The sequence below is a fragment of the Merops nubicus genome, unplaced genomic scaffold (assembly GCF_000691845.1).
Source record: "Merops nubicus isolate BGI_N331 unplaced genomic scaffold, ASM69184v1 scaffold36457, whole genome shotgun sequence".
In the NCBI taxonomy this organism is placed as follows: domain Eukaryota; kingdom Metazoa; phylum Chordata; class Aves; order Coraciiformes; family Meropidae; genus Merops; species Merops nubicus.
In genome coordinates this window covers 1-23,529 of record NW_008621826.1, presented here as the reverse complement: position 1 = coordinate 23,529, position 23,529 = coordinate 1, and the positions used below count along the sequence as shown (strand labels likewise).

The following is a 23,529-nucleotide window of genomic DNA, read 5'->3' as shown; positions in this document are numbered from 1 at the left end:
CGTGGATGTGGCTGTTACTTCTCCACCTTACATTTGTTGAAAATTATTTACCCCAAAAGTATTACCCAAGTGAAAGTTAGTGGCATACAGCATGTGGTCATTAAGCCCTAAAAGAACGTGATCTCACAATACTGGTTAAGCACTTTCAGCTCCCACAGACTGGAATGAAAATTTAAACTACTAAGCACTTGGCTTATCCCATTCAACCTTTCCTCTCTCACCCTCTTTAAAGGGGAGACTTGCAGTGATCACGGTGCTATGCTCTGGACAAAGTTCATTCCCCTCAGCTTTTTCATGGAATATGCTACAGGGTAGAACAAGACTAGGAAGAAAGTAAAAGGAAGAAGTCCACTAAAAAGCAGCATGAAAATATTTACTCTGAAGGAGAGCTCAATTTTACCACATTGAAAAACGGAAGTGCAATTGCTCCGTTCAACACAAACACTAGATAAAAAAACAAGGAAAAAGAAAGGATGTGCAAAGCAGGCAGTCCCTGCTATGAAGGTGAAATAGATTGTGTTCTCACCTGATTAACTCCTGAAAATTTGGCAAGATATGCTGGTGTCACATTTCAGTAAAAAGTGTTTCAACTCTCACTACAAAAAGATTAAGAACTGGGTTCTGGTCCTGCCTAATCCACTCATGAACTGCAGGGCACAGCCCTCGCTACACTCGCCTACCAGAAAAAGTTCTTCCATTTTCTTGTGCTGAAAAAAGTAGCAGGCTCAGTGATTACAATTTTCATGTTTTAAAGTGCACTGTCGTTTTAAACACACTTTACCATCTTAAAAAAGAAAATAAAACATTCTGGTATCAACAGTTTATAAAAATAACAGCTACAATATTCCTCTAAAATTGCAATGTAAAATCAAGTCAGGTTAGCAGAATTCAAATCTTTTCCAAAAAAAGATATGAACCAAAAAGAAAAAAGCTCTTTCTGCAGAGAACTGCCAAGCAAATCCTCACATACTGTCCTAACAAGCCTTTCTCCTAACAGCACCTCACAGAAAATCCATTCAGTTTCTTCCAGCTGACAACCTCAAGAAAACAGAGGTCTAAATAAATCAGTCGTTCCCACCAGTCACCTACATAACTGCAGATGTGGATGCTGGTGCAGTTTTTCCATCAGCTCTTCCTCTGTAGGTTCTTCCAAAACATCTCTACAAAGAAAAATCATGAGTTGTTAGGGGCAGCAACGGGAACTTCTCAGCAGTTGTTTTTGCAGTGCACATACCAAGATGTAACGTGTGCTCGTTTCAAGAATGAAACAAGGAATTAAAGTTACAATAAGCTGATGCTCCCTAAAGATGCATCTACTTGCAAGTGATCCATCCTTTACAGATGTGTCATGGAAACCAGCAGCTGTTTTCCCACAAGAAGCAGGGAAGCAATTTCCTGCACACAGTACAACACAACTGAAGGTCAGTAGATTTGTTTTCCTGAAAAAATTCCCACATGAGAACATGTTCCCAATGCTACTATTGAATATCCAACGTGCACCAGAAGTTCCACTTGTGCACGATCATCAAGTATCAACTCACCACCCACATCTCTGTAACAAGCCAAGAGCTTGCATCACTTTCCTCATCTTCCTTTTTCTTCTCCCTCTCAGAACAGCCAGACCCCCCCCTCACCCCCCCGACGGCCTCAACACCTCCTCTCCCATCATGCTATGGGCAGGAAGCACAGAAAGGTTAGGCTACCAAGTCAGCTTAAAGCAGGCTTAACTAAACCACTTCCTGAATTTTCCCAAACAGATGAAGCCGTTTGCTTCAGTGGGAGGAAATACAAGACAAGCCTTTCACCCTCTTGCAGCCAGCATACTTTTCTTTCCAACAGATAAACATAAAAACTAGATTATCAAGCCCAGTTCAACTCACCTGAACATGAGTTCAACTGTCCTCTGGTATTCAATATCTGAGAGAGGCTCCCGATGACAGCGACGGTCCCACTTGTGAATGAAGTTCTGAAATGTAAAAGGAAAAGAACTGAAGGCTACTGCTGGTGACAGCAGAAGAGAGGCAACCCCAGGTCAGCAAACTGGTGGGTAAGGTTTGGGAGGAGGGTGAGCTTTGTTTTCAACACAGGATGTCAGATCAGTAACTTACTTGGGCCTCAGCATATTTATTGGCTGCAGGTCACTACTTTGTTCAAGCCTGTTGTTCAGGAATGAAATTACCTTCTCACATGCTGAAAGAACAGTAGAGCAGAAGGCAGCCCTGCTGCCCTCTACTCCCAGCAAGAATAACTCCCCAAGGTAACTGTGTGAAGCACCCACAGGATTTCACCCCCTCTGAATGTTCTTATCTTTAAAAATCCTACAACATATGTAAACATTCTCCAAGTTCAGGCCTCACAACTTAAAAACTCAGCTTCTGGTTCCATCATGTTCCCTTATCCATTTTGAATTATTCTGACCAATCAAGTGATGTCCTACTCTCCTGCTACAGTTTTGGCTTTTACAGAAAACTTTGGCCTCAGCCCTGTGGAACAAGCAGGCAGAAGACTTCATAGGATTAACCTCCAGCTAGAAAAGAAAGTCTTTTCTGAAACAATCATGGACAAAACTGAGGCTCATCATAAGAATCATAGCTAAGTTTCTGTCAGAAAGTTCACCATTCTGCCTACAGTAATAAATTGTAGTTCTCAGTGCAGTCAACAACAAGAGCATCTCCAAAAGAGTTTTGCATGGGTTTTAAGATGGGGTGAAGTGCCCTCTACAGGTACTCAATTTCTCCCTTTAGTTATAAGAGAAGTCTGCAATGATTAACCTTGAGTAGACAGCTATGAGTATCACTCCCTCCACCACCAAAAATTCAAAAGGTATTTGGATTTGCAGAGAAATATACATACACAAGAAACCAGCAGAACTACATGTTAGTCACAGCATTGCTTAGGTACCTACATTTCCACAGCTTCTTCAAAAAAAAAAATCCAAAAGACTGTCTGTTCAAAATAAGTAATCAGTTCCACTCATCTAGTGTAGAACTGAGTAAGGGTAATAATTCAGGTTGGGGTGGAAAGAAACACAGGACAAGAAAATAAATTAAAAATGTACATTTTCAAGTGCTAACTTCATTTGCTGGCAAACCAAAACTCAGAAAGCTTGAATAACTAATGCTGAAATTAAATGCTAGTGGACAAGAGACAAGCAATTTTGTAATACTTAAAATATTTTTAGAGTGAGCTGTAATAACCCAATGAAACGGAAGCAGATTTGTGATAAAGTTGCAAATAGAATATATAGTTATCTAGGTAAACTAAAAGCTTCCCCAGCATCTCGGGGAAAAGCCAGCAAGGAGAAAGATTAAGTAAGGAGACAGAGAAAGCCAACATACTCCTTCCAGAAAGTTTTCTGAGTTCTTTTCATTTCCCACACAAATTTGGACCTGTCTTCAAGACTGAATGCCAGATAAACACCCTTCCTTACCTCCAGAAGTAAAGCTACGAAGAGATTAACCCAGATGACAGAGGAGATCAACCACCAGGCTACAAAATAGATCTTTGCCCACCTGCAGATCAGATCAACAGAAGATCAGTAAAGAAGGCAGTAAATAACATCAGCCTGCAAGTGACCAGAGAGAGTCAAAAATAATATATTTTTCCTTGAAATATAATACTACTAGTACCTTCTTAATGTAGTTAGGTCACTAACTACATTGGGTGGGAACCACCCACCCAATACATGTTGCAAGACTGTTTATAAACTACTTAATTCATTCACTCTTTTTTGGAACAAGATGACTACCAAGGCAGTCTCCAATCTCCCCTAAATGTGACAATGGATTTCATGCCATCTACCAAGTGGATGATCAACCAACAAGTTACAAAAGTTAAAGAATGACCATGAAGTATTAAGTTTATTTTCTATATATCTGAGCTGACCTGAAAGGAAGGTACATGGCACTCCTCAGCAGATGGCAGGAACTGTGCTATGGGTATAATCCTTCTTCAGTTACATTCCAAGCTAGATTTATAGGGGAATTTTCAGTATCACTATTACTACTTACGGACTTGAGTATCTTGAAAATGCTTCCAAGAACACTTGCCAGTTGTTCACCACCATCACATCCCAGAGGGTCACCACTGCTGCCTAAATAACATCAGTAAAACACAAGTTGAGTGGCTAAATCACACACTTAAGCCCCAGAAAATGAGTGGAAGAGACAAGGAGAAAGAGGGACAGATTCCATCAGTGATCAGACTCACAGCAAAGTCATCAAAGTTGTTTGGCCAATATTCCAGCTGTTCATAGGTCCCACACAGCAGAGTGCCATTGTCATATGATGTATTGACAGCACTGTAAGAGAATTCCAGACTGAGGTGAACACAGCTTTCTATGTACTATACCTTAAAATCAAGAATTTTCCAAGTGCCTTGTATCAAGTTAAGTATCTCATGTGCACAGAACACCAGGGGAATAGTTTTTAAAGTATTTAAGCTACAACAGGGTAAAATTTCAAGCTACAGATGAGTGGTCCTGCAATTGCAGTACAGCAAGAAGAAAGAAGAATTAGCAGATGAAAAAGTGTGTGATTTAACACAGAAAGAAGGGTGGCTCTAAGAATAAGAAGGAAAATAAAACCAAAATCAACAACAAACAACTCAAAGGCACTGAGCTGCAGATGCTTTTGAAACACAGATTCTGAGTGGTGATGCTTAGAATGTTACCTGGTATTTCCCAAGGGAACAACAGCACCTTTAAACAGCATTATACCAGTTATTGCAAATGCATAGAAAACCACCTGAAAGGAATATAATCAAGTATTAGTTTTGAATATTTGTCACTAAATAAGAAAACAATGCAATTAACAGGGAATTCATATTAGCACCATAGTTTAAGGAATTTCATTAAGAACAATGCCTGAAGCTATTCAAGTGAAAACATTTCTCAATGTCTTTATTATTGATCTGTTTGCCCTTACTTTTCAATATTCTTTTTAACTTTCAGCTGCTAGAGTGCATAAAGTAACTCTACTTCATGATCTATTTTACTTTTCTGTGTCTCAGAAAACTGATACTTAACACTGCAGAACAGTGACTTAAAAAAAACAAACAAACAAAAAAAAAAAAAAAAACAACCTGAAAAACAGTATTTGGATTTACAAGGAATAATCTTAATACCTGGGGAGCTTTTTGCTGGACTCAGTGAACATAAGCTTTTACTAAATTTAACTGAAGGACAAAACCAAGTCAGTATTTTACATTACATCAACAACTTTTTTAAAAATGTTGTATTAGTCAGAAAATAAAGTTTTCAGTAACACAAAGACTTTTGAAACTTCTCTTTTACTTGTTAGAAATGCAAACTTATTGTTAAAGAGATACCTTTCACACTCTTCAGCAGCTGCCTAGGTGATTTTGTAATTTTTATCCTAAAAAGATTGTTCTAAAAATAACCTATAACATTACTTCTCTGGGTAAAGAATCATTTGTCCTTGGACATCTTGAACAAGCTGAGTCTTCAAATGAAGATGTGATTAGTTATATTTCTGTATTTTGCTACAAAACAGGCCCAAGAGGGAAGTTTGGGAGGAGCAGAAGAGAAACTGCCCTGACCTATGAACCTCAGCACTTCCAACACTACTGGAGTGAGTTGAAGCTGACATTCCACAGCCTGCCAGAAGATGGGGTATCCAGCCTGGCAATAATAAAGGTAATTTTATTCTTTGAAAAAAGATATATTTAAAACCTGCACTGCTTAAGAAAAGAGCTAATCACATCACTTCATCAGCATGTGTTCTGGGCTGCTGCTAGGAAAGATGTTTTGCATCAGCTGGTAATGGAGTCAGGCTCACTACAGCAGAGGCTCAGTGACAGCTTCCATGCAGCCTCAGGTAAGAGCAGATTCAATTCATGGAAGTAGCAAACACTGTGACAGACTTGCCTCAATTGGTGCAAAACTACAATTCACACTCCCAGCATTAAGGACAATCAGCAGCAGACACCTAAAACACTTCAGGAGCATTATATCTTATGTATATGGGTAGGGACCCCACACTGCAACACTAATGCATAATTCCTAAAGATAAACTCAAGCATATGACTACAGGCTCCTGCCATCCTAGCTGTGGCTCTCAGGAATGAAAAGAGCTTCCAGCCATGCCAGTAGCAACACAACTCTGGGGTCCCAGCATAAAGCACTGAAGCCTTTCAATGGCTCATAATACTGAGTAACAAATGGAGTAACTGAGAAGTTTTTCATGATACTAAACCTGTTCCTAGCATATGCAAGATGGGGGTTTAGGCTCCTAAGATGTACTTTCACCTGCAAAGGCCAACTTCCTACTGCAGGTACTCCCAAAGTATTTCCCAGTTTCAAGAGTAGCTCCTAGTGGCGAGTGTGACTTGTAGAGCACAAAGTTGTCACCAGCTTAGCTTTGCTCAAAACAATATCCCTATTTCAACTGCAGCATAAGCCTTTCCAGACTTCAACCTAAAGCCCCCTCCCTTCAGATAAAAGCAGAAATTACTCATGACAAAACCAGACATTCTGGGTGAACTGCATGCTAAGCACACAGACTAGAACAACTTTTTAGACAATATCTAACACAAAACAAATCCATTACCTCAAATTAAGGTCTCGTAAAAAAAAAAAACAAACATGAACAATAACAAAAAAACCTACTTGGGCACTTCTTTGCTCTACTAAAAGGATATTGTTGCACAGCCAGAAAGTCAGGGGTTGGAAATGCAGGATTTGTGCAATGGATATCACTCACTATGATCATCCCTTAATCACATGTTTACAGAGTGTATGTTCTACACAGACATACCTAAACTGGGATGGGAGGGGTGTTTGAAACTCATGTCCAAACATGCCATCTCAAGGCCTTCTCAGCTGAAAACAATTTTAAAGTTGTTTTGCTATTTAATTCAAGCAAGCCAGGGTACCGAAAACTAGGCTACTTTTAGGATCCAATGAATTTTCATTTGAAACTAGAGTACCCAGCCTGAGGCAAGCTCTCTGAGGAAATCTCAAACAATCTTTTAAAGGCACTCCTAAAGGAAACTGATAACTGAGGCAGTGTGGGCAGCCTATAACAACAGAGTAGTTTGTTGTGACTTGGTAAGACATGCCCTGGAGAAGAACTGGCCAATGAAGGTCAAATTGTACTTTCATGGTGGTCATCAAAAAACACTTGTTCACTTTGTTGAAGACATACTTTTATTATACCGCTAACTCCGAGAAAGGAAATCACGACCTTGCATCATGACTTACCACAAGGATTCCTGCAAAGGCTCTCAAGTTTTTCACCAGATCCAGCAATGTAGTAACAACCAAAGCCATGAACTGAAACAAAACAATTTTATACTCATGACATTCACCACTCTTCCAATCCATATCACACAATTTTTACTAAAAGGACAAAAAAATACCAACCAGTTAAGTAAGCTGTATCTAAATGCAGGACATCTTTTATACAGTGGTATTTCTATGAGGTACTTCAAATGAATGAAGTTCCAGCTCCAGAATGACTGCTTCATGTTTCATACATATAATCACAATTTTACACCTTCCATTGACATTACGACCTTATTACATCAGATACAGATTTATGACTTATTGAACTAAGATACAAGTCCTGCATCTGACATGAATTTGGGCTTAACTTTCAAGCAAGTCTAAAATGCAGGATTATAACAAACAAACAACTCAAAGTGATTTCAGATTCAGGTACATGTATTTTGGTGGAAATAAGCATGCTGGGAAAGTGCAAAGAGGGATTCACCCCAAATAACCCCTTTGACCAAAATATCTGGCAGTATCTAGTGAAAGCCAGTCTATCACCTCCTGAGTACAAAGCTCTTCAAGAATATCACATGCACTTAGCAAATTAAGACTGAAGCACAAGTGTTTCTGGATGTGTTTGCCCACTTTAGAATACCAGCATCAATTGCTGTGACATCAAGAGAACTTGGCTGCCACAAAAACAGAGAAAACCAGCTAAAGAGACGGTGAGTTTGTGAGGTGCTGTGCAATAGTCTGGGCAGTTAGAGCTGAGTTATAATTGCACTCGAGTGACAGAGAATTGCAATCTATGTGTTACTCTGAAAGGATTGAACAAAATTTATAACCTGACTAACAAAAACAAAACCAGAAATTAACACACACCTTCATGTTGGGAATGATGCGCAGGAACCTGAACACAATGAACATGTTCACCAGTCGCACCATATCCCACAGGGACAACAAGCCCATGAACTCAGGTCTCCTAGAAAGATGGAGGAGAAGAACAGATCAGAGGAACAGCCTATGACAGAAAGACACAGTTAATGTACTGGGCTGCAGGCAACTATAAACTCCCCACAACTTTTGTTTAACTTCCATAGCATATCAAAACATTCGGTGAGAAAAAAAAAAAGCTTTTCTTCCTCATGTAATCATTCTTTAGAACTGATGATTGGCTAGAATTTTGGTTCACTTTCAATTAGTTTTCGTTCCTTCATCCACATTGCATGGTCTCTAGTGACTGCAGGGGTGAGACATTGTACTAGGCTTGGTAAACTGTGGGCTGGGATGACAATCGGAGCGCGTACGACGTGTGTCTGTGTGTCTGTGTCTGTGTGTATTCCCCTGACCCAGTCCACACACTGAGCAAAGGGCAACAGTTCAGAGATTACATACCAACCAGGATGAGGAAATCCATACACAGCAAAAGTTGCAACCTCCAAAACCTTTAGTTAGGGAAGAAAAAAAAGTCAAATCCTTTTTGTAATTCAGAGTTTCAAAAATTACCTAAGTTTCTTGACAGGAAACATTTTCAAGAGCTTTAAGCTGCTAATTTGACTCTCTTGAAAGCTCTGAAACTGTCATGTTTGACAAGGTATTCTCCAAATTAACCCAATGTACACACCTCATCCAACAGTGACACATCTAAGGATACACAGTGAATTACATTAACCATACATTTGACTTCATCTGCCATATGGGCTTCGGGCTTTTACCAAATAATGCTAATAATCCTCCACCACTTTTTTTTTATATATTTAAAAAGCAAAGTGATTTTTCAGTTATGTAATAGCATTTGCTACATAATTACTCCAAAGCCTGAATGTTTCCAAGTAACATTTAAAAGGCTGCTTATCAGAAAGCTCACCTCTTCCACCAATTTAAAAAGCCTGCCTCCAGCAAGGAGACCCCAGGAGAACCATATGCCACCAAAACATTCAAGCCACTGCAAACCACAGCACTGGCTCATGCTGTTTAACTCTGCATATTCATACTGACTCAAAAGCAAATCCACCAACTCTTGTAGTTCCTATCACCTTGGTCAACAAATCCAGGAATACAGAAGTTAACAAAAAGCTTACCAGCAAAATGACAGTCAGAAGTCCATCAAATCTATTGCTTGGGTATGACACGTATCTTTTCAAGCCCATTGCCAAGATTTTCAGCAACATTTCCAGCAGATAGTATAGGATGAAGAAGCAGTTGATAGCCTTCACCCCCCAAAATAAAAATCATTATTAGAACTAGTGACACCTCAGGAAACAGCAAGGACTGTAGGAATTTTGTTGCACCTTACCCCCAGGAAGAAATCATCTCTTTCAGATGGCCGCTTATCTGCATCCATCACCAAAACTACCTGGAACAACAAAAAAACACTTCATGAATCCACTGCTTTACTGCTGCATAAAAGAGATTTTAAAGGGCAAGCACAAAAGAGTATTTTATGCTTTACACAAACTTTAAGCAGCTCAAAATATATTTCTGAACTTCAAGTATTCTCTCCCAAGACTCTGCCCAACTAAGCAGACCAAACATGGACATGAGCTGCAGAAAGTGGTTACCACAATAGAGACTAAAGAGCAAAAATGAAATGAAAGTTTGTAGCAGGAAAACCACCAAACCAACAGAACTTTTACTTACACAGATAGAAATTATGTTTGCAAGGGCTACAACATTTCCCAAATAGCCAAAGTAGGGGTGGCCAAAGGCAAACTGCATTTTCTGCATAAATTGGGATTGGTACTCTGGACTGGGAGGATGCTGGAAGGAACACAAAAGGACTTGCTGAGACACAAGGAATAAGCATTTTAATAATAATGCAGGAAGAACACACCCAATCTCAGATTTAAGAAACAGCTATTTTCCAAGCAAAACTGCATGGCCACAGGCAAATTTTGACATTTCAATAGGAAGATATTTTCAGGCTCTGGCTATTAGCAGCAAGAGATATTTCTCAATAGCAAATGGCTCAACAATCACAGCACATCACAAGATAATGGTAAAAAAAGGGAGAAAATAGAATATATTCCAATTCCCCAAGCAGGTAAAGGAAACAGCAAGCTACTAATTGTATACATTCCTTCCCCATTTCCCATCATCTGATCTCCCTTAAAGGATTCCTAAGTCTTAGTTAAACGCAAACAGAATAGAACACCTCCCAAACCTTGAAAGGTTTTGTTTTTTTTTTTTTCCTATCTTTCTGCAAGTAGACAAGACTGATTTCTGCCCATCTTCACCTGATCACTTAAAGAATCCACATTTCATTATTCACTCAAGGACCAGAGAAAAGACTGCTGAGTATATTTGTTACCCTGTGTGAGAAGTTTGCTATTAAAAGATTAATATTTAGTGGAGCCACTTTGCTTTAATACAGGGCTATCATGGTAAGTCAAATCCTCACATTTCACCAAAACCAATTTACTACAGAGGTATTCATTTCTCCACAGCACCTTTCAGAAAGTCTATGCTACAGGTCTAACTCATGTTTCCTTGTTTCCATATTTCATCTTCCTATGAAACAAAACACAAAAACAGAGCCCTTGTTGGTTTTGTCTGGCCAAGTCACTTAAAAGTGCTGACAGAATCAACAACGCTGCATTTTGTACATTTAACACTCCCTGGCCATCTCAGACTAATGCTGTGAAAGCCCCCAAAGCAATGTCCCATGTGACTTTAAGAGAAATCCACAAACAACTTAAAAATCAATGACACTTGATCACACCTTGTGTTCAACAACTTGTGAGGGTTTTTTTTTTTTATACAGTTTACAGCAGAATACTATCCCTTACATTTCACACCCAACTTATGACACTTCATAAATGATTGTCAGATACATACTTGCTTAATGGCATCTTTGTCTAGTTCTTCAAAGAGCTTCTGAAACTGGCTGGCTGACAGCTGGTCACAGGAGCACATTTTGAGTGACTTAACATGAAAGAAAAACACTCAGATCAACACCTGCAATAGGTGCATCTTCAGAGAGTACCAAAACTCTCAGACTATCTTAAAAGTCTAGGAATAGAGACGCAAGACAACCTACACCAAGGTGTTAGAGTGAGCTTGCCTTAATATTACTTATTATATAATACTGCTTTCCTTGAACACAAAACTGCCACGTGATCGTGGGATTTTTCCCACCTTTTCTATTTGCCCTTTCTGGGATCACATGCTGCTATTGATCATCACCAAGATAAAGACTAATGAAATCCAATTCTTACTCTCATGATGGCTTGCTTGCAGCGAGAATCCATTTCAGCTTTCTGCAGCACTTGTTGTAAGGCCCCAACACTGACACGTGACCTGTTTAAAAGAAAACAGGATGGGCCCTGAAACAGATAACTGTCTTGATGGCAAAATAGCTGGTCCAAATGCATTCCTGTCTCTTTCTTTTTGTGAAAATCAGATAAAATTAGAAAATATAGAAAGAGACCTCATAAGAATCCCAAGCAATTTGTTGCAAGCATCCAGTTCAGTAAAAAAATAAACTAAAAGATGAGCAACAAATTACCATTTTTCAAGAAGGGATCCTCAGTAAATATATTAAACACAACAAGATGACCAAAAGCCTGTTCTTTTCTCCTAGATAATCTATCATTTCAACATCCTTCACTTACTGTTGTGCATTAGCAGGAGTGTCTTTTAGGGAAGAAAGCACTTCAAACGCAGCCCGGATTCCCAGGCGCCTCCTGAAGAGGGAAGACTGAACAGATTTCTGGAACCACAGAAAAACACCACAGAGGAGACAATTTACTTACACTTGTTTAAAGGAAATCCAAGTAGATGATGCAAATAAGACCTGTAAATTATTTGCCTAACCCTTAGATACAACCTACTGCAAGCCTCAGAAAGGGCCATATCTGTTCAACTAAAACTACTTTTCAGGAAGCAAGACATTGTTTTCTCTTTCCTGCCAAATCTGTTATTAGCCACTAGATCTGGCTGTCCAGATACCAAGCCAAACCAAACAGGCACTCCACAGTTTAAAAGGAACATCATGAAGAGTCATAGGCTTTAATCAGTGAAGCCCATTCCTTCCAGAAAGACTGCTCCTGCAGTACAATATCCTATGGTCAGGCAATACACTGATCCTCTGGCACACAGCCCAGATGGGTGATTAGAGATCAGAACAGGAGACTTCCCCAGGCCTCGCTCCCTTCAAGAACTCCATGTACAAGAAGGAAGGAAGCAAGCAAACAAGGTTCTGGAGTTCAATTAAACACCCAGGCCATGGTTTATTTTTCATTCCAGACTGCACAGACACATGCCTGTTCTGGAGACAACAGTAAAGCTCAAGTACTCACAGAAATTCATATTACTGAGCAAAAAGAAGGGTTTGACAGCTTGCCCAATTCCAGATTCTTGCCAAAAAGAAGGAAGCAAGAGCTACAGTTTTTTGTGCTTCATTTCCCCCCCCCCGAAACCCCACCCCAAAGTAACCACTTTCTAACTCAAGAGTCAGATTATGGCATGGTCTCACATGGGAAAGAAGAAAACTGAGAAAGACCCAAAGAAACAGAGCTGAAAGGATTACAAGAATTCCTCTTTGCACATATTTGGTGTGAACACCCCTCTCTCACAAGAGGGTGAGGGCCATTCCTTCTGCCTAATATTGCCTAAGGTTTACTAGCCAAACTTTATCTTCTCTCCGCAGCTCTAACAGACCTGTTATTATTTCACTTTTCCCATCAAGTTCTCAACTCCACTCCTCTGAAAGACTGAATGAAGCATAAGACAAGGTAAGTAGAGGGGAAGGAACTATAAGTCTCTATAGAAAGTGGGAAGTAATGAAAGAACTATAAGACCACACGTAAGTAAGGAGGAAAACCATACCCAAAGTCAAAGTTACCAACTTTCTCCTGCCACTAAACCTGAAGGAAACTATACGCATAAGAAAAGACCAGCTGGGACATACACCATCAGGAACCACTGTTCATTCCAAGCTGCACAGGCCATCACTGTCCTGCACAAAGGGAAAAACTCTTAACCTACAGCCCAGGGGTTTAGACGTCAGACTCCAGTGCTTTTGAATAGCACTATGCTCACTCAGCTTTAACAAAAAATTGCTGCTGAGCTGTGAAGTTTGATAAAATATGCAAGAAGAATGTAAAAAACGTGGAAGTGAAACTAACTCAAGAGTAGAGAAAAATTTCTGGAGAGCTTCCCTTTTGACTGATGACTGCCTGACCAAGGATTTAGTTGTGTGCCATCAGTGTGATAATCATTAATACCTAGCCTAGCACTATGTTATTTCTACTGATCTACTATGTGTGTTAACTGGTAAGCAGCTGTGGTGCACCTGAGACGTTCTGTATCCATTGCTGGAGATCAGCTCTGGAGATCTCCACCTGCACCCATGCAGCCTCTTCCTCCAACCACCTACCCAGTCAGTCACCTCTTTTTGGAACAGCAACAGCAAAGTCATAAATTCAACCTCTTGGGTCAAGTGCATTTCATTGGAAGTAACTGAGATGACTTTTCATTTCACTTACTTAGTTTTTGCTTTCTAAAGTACTCTTGCCTCCGCTCACAACAATCCCTCCCAGGCTGTTCAACAGCACTCAGAGAAAACAAAAGCCCTTACACTATTTCCTGGTGAGGAAATCCAGACTACACTCCCAGCTGGAGACTAAACTACTGGTGTACACGATGCCACAGAGCATATGGCACAGCTTGTTAATAAAGGGAAAAGAACTTAGTGATGTGTTCACTGTTTTAAGGTTATGCTAGAACACAAATTAGGAATGTTTTACTCACCAGAAGGTAACCTCGAAACTGGTTGTATATTATTGCTGTAAGCAAGTTCATCAGAAACAAGTTGCCTATTGGAGAAAGAGGCAGTAAGAAATATTGAAGTACATCTCTGTTTCTCCAAGAACTTTCAACATATATACCAAGTCAGATGTAATTGTTTTTAAAAAATAGTCTTCTTGTGTTTGACTTATAAAAGATTTTTAATGTTTGAATATACTCTAATATATCCATTCCCCTATGATGTGTTCCTGAAAAAAACAAACTGTAAGTACTTTCCATGAAAACTGTTTACAAAGACACTACACAGTAATTGGAAGAAACACAAAAAGGTGAAATTTATGATTAAACTTTCCTAGAAAAATGAACCAGTCAGTAGCTGGTATGCACAAGTGTCCAAGTGAAATTCCTGAAGACAAGAGGTAACTTACCTAACACAGTGAAGAGTATGAAGAAGATTGAATATGCTCGGTTCTTAGAATATGCAGGAATCATCACTGTAACAGATTTAACAAAAAAGGAAATAAATTAATGCTTAAGATGAAAACTGGAGACCTCTGGCAATTGGTAAAAGCTCTTATATAGCTCCACTTTAGAGTTCGTTGCACATATAATTACATCAAAGGCAAGAATCAAGTTACTAGAGGCATGAAAAATTTTTACATAACCTTCCTCTGGCTATCCTTGGAACTATCACTTGAAAGAATGGTTATAGGAGGCTGAGGATAACCTTGTTCTATTATTCTTTGAAAAGAGAGACAAGTTATTTCTGAAAGATTGCTCACCATCAGGATTATTGGCAGTAGTGAGCAGGACCAGCAGTGATGTCAGTGAATCTGGCAAATTCCGGAAATACCTCACCCACTCCTTGTCCTGCTGCCCATCCTGGTCAGAGAGATGGTCATGGTTAGAGAAACACTGAAGAATCACTAGGACTGTCTCACCAAGGAAGGGGAAAAAATTTTAAAAATAAAAATGAAAACCAGATCAGTCAACAATCAATCTACCTTGGTGCAGATGGGAACCTAAACCCCCTGAACTGTGTACTCCAGGACTTGTCCAAAAGTGTAATACAATTTGAGGACAATATTAAAATAGTTCTTGTCTATACTGAAGAACAGAAATGAAACAGCTTCCTCAGTAATGAAAAGCTGCCCTAACTACTGTGTTACAAAGGATCCTTACCTATCAATTATGAGCTCCTCTCAAACACCTACAGCTCTGCTAGCATACTCACCAAGTATGAAATGTGTCTCACTTCTCCTTTGACTTCTAAATAGAAAACTTAACATCCTTGGAATTAGTTATTTGCTCAGAAGTTACCACTACTACGCTGAACAAGAGTTTCCCCCTTTCTCCAGTTACCCCTTACATACTGAGGGTCTTCTGTTTAATTACCCTGAGATCTACAGAGAGCACAGCCAGACAGGTTTTAGGCCCTTTTTTCAATAACGTACATGCAGATGTACTTAAAGTATCAGTTTAAGGATAATACTCATCTTATTTTAGAGGAAATAAAGATTTTCACAAATAACAGCACAAAATATAAAACGAAATGCTATAGTCAGGATTAGTGCACGTTACAGGAGTTATTGGGCAGGTGGAAAACATGCAAACACTTTGTTTTGAAAAGAATGAAAATTCAAAAAAATGTAATGTACAGTATCAAGTGAAGACATCACATAGAGCCTGAAAATCTCAGGAGGTAGGGGCAAGATCAGTGCTACAGCACGCAAAAAATATTTGCAAAGACTCTGACAACTAAGGTCATAAAAATTATTTTGTGGCTTAATAAGAAACATCCAATCATCTGGTAAAGCTCTGATGGTATCAGAATTTTCATCAAAAACACACCGGGAGGCTGATCTTGGAACATCCACACGCTTCTTTTTTTTCCCCCAAATTCAAGTAGAGATTGCTTAAAAAGATGCAGACTGCAAACAATACAAACACAAATCATGCAGCACAAAATGAATAGCCCTCAAATCTGCTGCAAAGACTAGAAAAAGGTACCTCTAGAGGACATACACAAGACAGACTAAAATCTTAGATATATGAACTTCATTCCTAAATGTGTTTTTAGAACTTGCTTTCAGTATTTTGGCTTGTTAGATACAATAATTTGTACAGGCATTAAACAAGTAAATCAAAAAAAGGCTGCTGTCTACTTTGTTATTTTTCACCTAAATGTATACAAATCAGACTGATTCAGGTATACAAGTTATATCCCCATCTGCTGGGAAAGCTCATAACCAAAATTAGATGTGACATACAGACAATACAAAAATCTAGCATGCAGCTAAACAAAGAGCAAGAAAAGAAAGCTCTGCTTCCAATTTCAGAATTTCTGTAACATGGGAATTCAAGGAATTTCCTGACCGTAAGGAAGACTAGAGGCAGGCTCAAGTGCAAACTGCAGTAAGAATGAAGGTGCAAAACTGAGACTAAGGAGAGGACTAAAATGACTGGGAAAAGTACTCAACAAATCTTTGTGCTCATAGGATCGTATTTAGGAGAGGGGGCACATACCAAGAGCACTGGAATGAAAGAGTGATTTTAAACACAATTTCAAATTTGCTTTTCAGAAGCAGGAAGAGAAAAAAAAGAGAGGGAAAAACTAAGAGGTCAGAAACCAAATCATCAGAGTAACGCAGGCAAAACCAGGCAAAAACCTACCAAGGCACAGCCAGGGATACCAATACTGGAAGATAAGAGGACAAAGAAGAAACTAAACTTAGAAAAAAGCTAGATAAGGAAAAGAGAAAAATGACAGGTAATAAAAGGAAGTTACAAAATTAAGAGATTTGAAAACAGAACAGCATAGAAAGTTTCAACAAAAGCAGTGAAAGTAACTCAAAGGATCAAATTAGGGAATTGTATAAGGAAGCCTCTTGTATGAACAGACTTTCAATTTCTCCCCTGTGATAATGGCATCAATACCAGTAATATGCAGGAGCATAAACAAAGATTCTGTCCACAATTTAGTGTGGAACCATTTAACTTTGCTCTGAGCAGCAGGGCTAGACTAATAAAATAATAAAAGCCACATCATCTAGCAAGGGTGAAAGATGTCAGTTGTTGAGTAGGAAGGACCATTATCATTTAAGCAGTAAAGCAGAGTCTGAAAAAAATTCTTCACCAAAAAAAATGAAGAGATTCTGACACTGTCATGAGGGGCCTTCTAATTCACACTTGGAGAAACAGCACACACAGAACCTCCCTAAATGGACTTTAAACTCATCCCAGTAAATTTGACAAGGTAACATGACCTTTTCAGGGGAAACAAGTTTCACCAGTTTGATTATAAAACCAGACATGCAGCAGCTATGTGAGTAAAGAAAAGGAAAAAAAAATCAACAGTCCAAGATCTAAAACAGCAGAAATATAATTGCTTACCTTTGTTCGAGCAAACAGCAGCATGGCAAACATGGTGAAGAGAGACAGATGAACAGCTAGTAGTAGAACAACACTGTTGGAAAGAAAACATATGCATTAAACCAACTGGATTTTATTCTTAATCTTTTCCTAAAAAGGCAAAAGGATGCCATATAAAGAAAGCCTGGGGTATTTTTAAGAATCTATATGGAGGTAGGAGAAGATCACCCATGTTTTGATTAAGAATAAAAATCACAGTTGTTCAGGACTCCTCAGCATGAGCTTAGACTGTTGTGAGGTCAATGAGAGTCTAACACTTGTTTTTCTAAAGCCTGGACCACACTTATACCCTCTGATCAAAATACAGCATTTTGGCTTGCATACATCATGGAATCTCCTGGGATTTCTTTGTTAAAAAGTAGCAGGCAAGGACAGTGAGCTCTATAAGCTCTATGTATACATGACCCCTGTCACAGGAAGAGATCTCTTTCAAAAAGCATCATGCTTTCTGGTTATAATTTCACCAGTGGTGTTTCCAGTCCAATATTTCTAATGACAGTAATATGGCTAAAACTTTCAGAAGAAAGTGAAAACTTTTAGAAGAAGTGAAAAAGCTGAAGTAAAGGACTCTGAATATGCAAAGAAGAGGGATCTTGTTGTGTGGCACTCATGGCTGGAAGACAAGTACATGTGTTGTTTACCCATACCTCAGAGAAACACAGCATAGACCTTTGCCCAGGTGATGCCTCAGTTCCTCCCTCACAAAATGACTGTGCATAACATAGACAAAATTTAAAAACCACAAACAAACAGCACCAAAATCCTCATCTGTCACACAGAGTCACATCCCATGCATTCTAGACAAATTATACAGACTAAAGGAATCAAAAAGTTAACACAACATTCTATCCATTACTGCCTGATCTCACCAATCACTGAGCTAGATCATCAAGAAGGAAGCTATGCAGATGTCACACTCCAAAATATGGATAGTAACTACAAGTTTGCTGCAAAAGGAAGTTTCCTACACTATTTCCTACCTTGCCATTTCAGGCAATGTGCTGTTGATGCTTTTTAATGTTTTCTTCATCATAGAAGAATTCTGAAGAAGGAAGAAAGGACGAAGAATTCTTCTTATTCTCACATCCTGAAAAAAAAAAGGGATCAGAAGTTCCCATAAGACTAATGCCACACATTTTTAATATGAGTTTTTCAAAAACCACTGATACACATCTCAAAGTCAACAGTGTAACATAAAGGTGTATTCAGAAGCCAAATTTGTCCCACTGAAGTCACAAAGCATGTCAGAGACATTTTATAGGTATTTGTGTCTCATTAAAAGAATGAGCTTGTTTTAAAAACGCACATTGACATTTCAATAGCCTTACCAGGCCACTAATTATAAACAATATAACTTTAATGCTGGGTAGACATAACAAGCTCAACCATCTTATTATTCTCCCTTAACTCTCAAATATGCCCTACTGACTACCCCTTTACAGGTTCTTCTCCTCTGCCACTCTCCACAACTAAGTGGCTGATTGTTTCTGCAAAAAGCAGTTCTTACCTCTGCACAGAAAAAACTGAGGGATACCATCCAATCAATAAAGGAAACAATTAATGTCAGTATATAAGCCATTAGCCATTTATTTTTCCAAAATTCTTCCCATCCAATTAAGTAACTCTGAGGAGGAAAAATAAAAACAAGCTCAAACAACTTTTTTTAATATTAAATTCCAATACTCTCATAAGTCAGCACCAATTGTTTTCCAAATATTTGTAATTTTACATGAGTGCTCACAGAGCTCCCTGAAATCCAAATAAAAATACACTGAATTTTTCTACAAATACTAAATAAAAGTCAGTAGAAGTGAGAGTTGCAAACAGGCCACAGGAGATGAAGCCTCTGAATAAAAGAAAAATGTCCACTTAATAAGCATATAAAGAAATTTTCCAGAAAGAAGTATCCAAAGAAAATTACATTTTTTGATCATTTATTTTTTTTAAAAAACCCCTGGCATATATTTAATTATTATATACCTAATTTTACAGCCTAATACAAGCAGATAAGCCAAAATCCTTGTATTCTCAGAATTTTTTTCATTTATTCCACACAAACAGGAGTTTGTATATCTTAAGCTTAAAAAAAAAAAAATCAAATTTTTAATTCAGAAAACATTCACTTGCTACTTTCTCCTGAAAGTAAGGCTTTAACATAGCCAAACAATCTCATAATGAAAATCAGATTTTAATAGCAGCTCCAAGACTTTTCCCAGAATATAAAACAGACAAGAACTCCACTGACTACAGCTACACAGCCAGTGCTTCACTCTGTACCAGCTGAAGGTGATGCTCACCTTCACAGACACATCAACCAGGAAGACAAGGAGGCAAAGCAGCTCAATGCTTTCTGTGAGGCCACAGGGAGGGTTCCAGGCAGGCAGGCGGTATCGCACATCTGATGTGACACTGAGTGAAGAAGGCTTCTCAATGAAAGCCAAAGCCAGGATTATAGTAATGGTTAAACTCAAAATCCTGTGTGAATAGAGATGAAATTTAAGAAAAAAAAAAAAAATCAGCAACAACCAAAAAACCCACAAACCAAACAAACCCACGAAACCACCAAACCCAAAAAATGAGTCAGAAGAATAACAAAATACTTACAGTAAAGCAATTTTATTAAAAGCAAACTAAGCTCAATAGTAAGTTTAACAAAAAAAGGGGTTAGACTGCAACGCAACAGTTGATTAGTGTGTTTTTGCCTGCACTACAATAACATAACTGCTGACCACCAAAGAACCCGAGGTGATGTTTTTTTTGAAACTAACAGCAGCAAACAACCTTGCTACTCTTTAACATGTTTAGAGCTTCTCAAGTGTCTATTTCTAACACACAGTGCTGTAAATCGTGCCAATAGTCCGCTCCTGCAGCAGGCCTACAGCTGTACCTCCAAAGAGCCATCTACACGATCACACTTTCATGTAACTTGTTGCTTTCCACCTTGTAACATGTTCACGTGGAGCCAATCCACGTGCTTCCTACAGTAAATTCTTCCAAGGATAAAAGCACAATTATCTAATTATTTAACAAAAAAGGAAGATGAAGAAATTTTAGCAAGACTTACCCCAAAACAAACAAAACAAAAAAAAAGCAAAAAGAATATGAAGTTCTTACCACTGGCAAGTTCTTGAATAGTACCATCGATAAAGCCACAGGGACTTGGAGTCCACACGGTGATTTATAGATCTATACTGAAGGCAGAAAGCAAAAAGGGCAATTCAAACACTACATCCAGTCTGTCTCAAGGATAAAGATCAAGTTACCAAGATAAACCGAATTCTAATGAACAAAGCTCAAGTCTTGAGATAATTTCAGCTTCACAATAAAGAAATTATTGTACTAGTTATTAATTATTAAAGTATCAGTCACAAACAGCCATAGCTGTAGTCTTCATGCATACAATAGGAAGATTTTAATAAAGTTTTCCTAATGCAAAGACCACACCATTGCTCAGATGATCTGTGTGGCAGTCATCTGAAGCAAGCATTACCATCATGACAAATAACAGCATCTGTAATATTTCAGTGCCTACTCCAGGCACTCACCAAAACAGCCCACTCATTTAGTGCTCCTTCCTAGTGTTCATTCCTTTCATGGATCCCCTTTTAAAAAGCCATAAGAGACAAACAAATTAATTCTGAATATACAAGACCTCAGCCTCCTTCTTCAAAGAAAACATGCTTTAAGTTCAAGGAAGTACATGTGATTCTTCAGAACAAGCCTGCTTTTGCTGAGATCTGCTCAGCCCACCCTGCAGCTGCTCCTGAGCTGCTGTTACTCTGCCTCTTCTGAGTAGTGTCCACTTCCAGCAGGGTGTGCACACCTTAAATATATCCAATACCCAGAAATTTCCCAACCAAAAGCTATGTGAATGCAGTAAAAGAGCTCAAGAACCACCCTCCAGCATTCCCACTGCCTGCAACTAATTGCTGGGAGATAACAGGATCTAGCATCTGGAGCAGAGGCAAAGAAAGAATGAAGACTTCTAAAGGCACAAAGTTCAGCTGAAGCAAGAGTTCCAGCTTCTCACTCGAAGCTAGCCTTAAACTCTACCAGCTCTTAGGCTATGCAAGTGGCCAGATTTAGAGGCAAATTACAGGGTTTGCTCAGTTAGTTTCTCTAAGCAGTATGGTCAGACACTCTCAGAAAAAAAAAAAAAACACCACCAACAACAAAACAACCATCCCACAAACCAGCATCTCTCCTGGCAGTCTTGAGCAGAAGACACTGATTCATTGTGTGGAAAAGCATGGTTCTCCTAGGCAGAAGATCACTAAAACTCACAAGTTTTGGATTGTGATTTTGCTTTGTAAATCAAGAGGATGCAATATGGAGGTTGCTTGAACACACAAAAACTTAAAAGCTAGCAGAATGGGTAACAAATATCCAGCATGGGAAGTGTAATAGCTAACGAACAAGTTATACTTACCTGTATTGCATCTTCAATAAATACTATGGCTTGGTTTATATAAAGGTCATTATCAGCTCCAGTACCTATGAGGTGAAAAAGAAAAGTAATCATTTGGTGTGTTTTGGATAAAGCCCACTGCTGGGTCCTGAGTTAACAGAAGATCCACAACCATGGTTCTCACAACACAGGGCACTGTACATGCACAAAGGGTAGAGAGACAGTTCCTCCCATGTTTGCTCTGTCAGCAGCACTGTGCATTAAATTAAATAAGTAATAACCATCTCAAACACAGCCATCTGTATTTTGTGCAAAGGTTCCCTCTTGCATTTTGCTTAAGTAGCTACATTACACTAGTAGATAAATAGCTATCACAAGACTGGATTTCTATTCAGAGACAAGTCTTAAGTCACATCATAATGGAGCTTCAATCAAATGATTCTTAGACAAAGCACACAGTCAAGTGAAGCTGAAAAAAAAAGCTTTACCAACCAGACAAGAACAAAATTAATTAATTTTTTATTTTGTCCTAAGAGTTATTATCATATCAAACAGATCAGAGTTCAAGACACAAAAAGTGGTGAAGGTACACAAGGTGAAATAAAATATCACCAAATTAGTTACTATTCAGTATTTCAAAACCCACTACTGAGAAAGCCATAAGAAGATATATATGTAAAGAATAAAGTGCAATCACTTGTGTTCACTTCAGTTAGGACTTTTAAGTAACTAACCTGTCAATTAAGGCCAAAATGAGGAAAAATTAAAAAAAAAAAAGAGAAAGCCAAGGGGGCTAGAGATAAGAAAAACAGCTGCTATTGTAAACTTCCCACAGAAGAGCAGAGACCGGAGGAGCACTTCATACCATCTCCTCCCATGAGACAGCCATAGCATGGGGTAAAATCAGAAAGAGCCAGCCCCAGCATGAGCACAACGCTCTCCAGATGCCAGGCAATGCCAGATGCACCACGGAGTCCCAGATGACTTTTTATTCCACATGATTCAGCACCACCAATTTTCTATAAAGACTGCAAACAGCCTTTAAATGTCACCATTTATCTGAGCATAAGCAACAACACAGTTTTGTACCAACTACCATACGAACCACAAGGCAAGGAAGATGGAGCACAAACAGGAGACAAGATCTTATCTTTTACAAGACGTGACAAACCAGTGAGATAAAAATAAAGTTGTTTAAAAGGACAGTATTCGTTAAAAGGATAGCAAGGACAGCAGAGCTTTAAGTTATAGGAGCTCACAGCAAGCCTAGTCTTGATCCCAGTGACTTTGAAAGGGCACAATTTCAGTAACTGCTCTTCACAGAAAACTAAAACAACTTATTTTGCAGAAATATTTATTTCAGCAGTTTCAGTTTTCTTAAGAATACAAACACACATTCCCTATGCACGCTACCGAGGATATCCAATTTATTCTGCAACTCTTAGTCACAGCAAGTGACGCTTAGTCACAAGCGATGATGGAAGCACGGCTCAGCCCGGGCGTCTCTCTCAGACCCCGCTGCACTTTTGACGCTGGAAAAAAAACAGGTATCAAAAAGAGGAGGCTCAATTAAATGATGTGATACCCTGCAAACGGAGAACCTGAGGTCTCCAAAGGAGCTTTTCCTGAGGAATTGAGAAACCAGACCTCTCACATGCACCGAGTTAGAGATAAATCTGATCAGAACCTTAAAAAAAAAAAAAAA

At 38.8% G+C, this 23,529-nt stretch overlaps 1 protein-coding gene across 1 annotated transcript; it reads right to left on the bottom strand.

The window, feature by feature from the left end:
* Window positions 1–1,081: 1,081 nt before the first annotated feature.
* TPCN2 (two pore segment channel 2) lies at window positions 1,082–21,910 on the bottom strand (the record flags this gene model as incomplete). Its single annotated transcript, XM_008944586.1, has 24 exons — window positions 1,082–1,160; window positions 1,881–1,966; window positions 3,431–3,512; window positions 4,011–4,093; window positions 4,210–4,300; window positions 4,672–4,745; window positions 7,223–7,294; window positions 8,117–8,216; window positions 8,630–8,679; window positions 9,316–9,444; window positions 9,531–9,590; window positions 9,875–9,994; window positions 11,072–11,158; window positions 11,452–11,533; window positions 11,848–11,945; window positions 13,988–14,052; window positions 14,413–14,478; window positions 14,767–14,866; window positions 17,378–17,450; window positions 18,397–18,503; window positions 18,924–19,040; window positions 19,714–19,891; window positions 20,531–20,607; window positions 21,846–21,910. Coding segments are annotated over 24 exons (2,141 nt in total), but the record flags the coding sequence as incomplete, so codon positions are not given.
* Window positions 21,911–23,529: the final 1,619 nt, after the last annotated feature.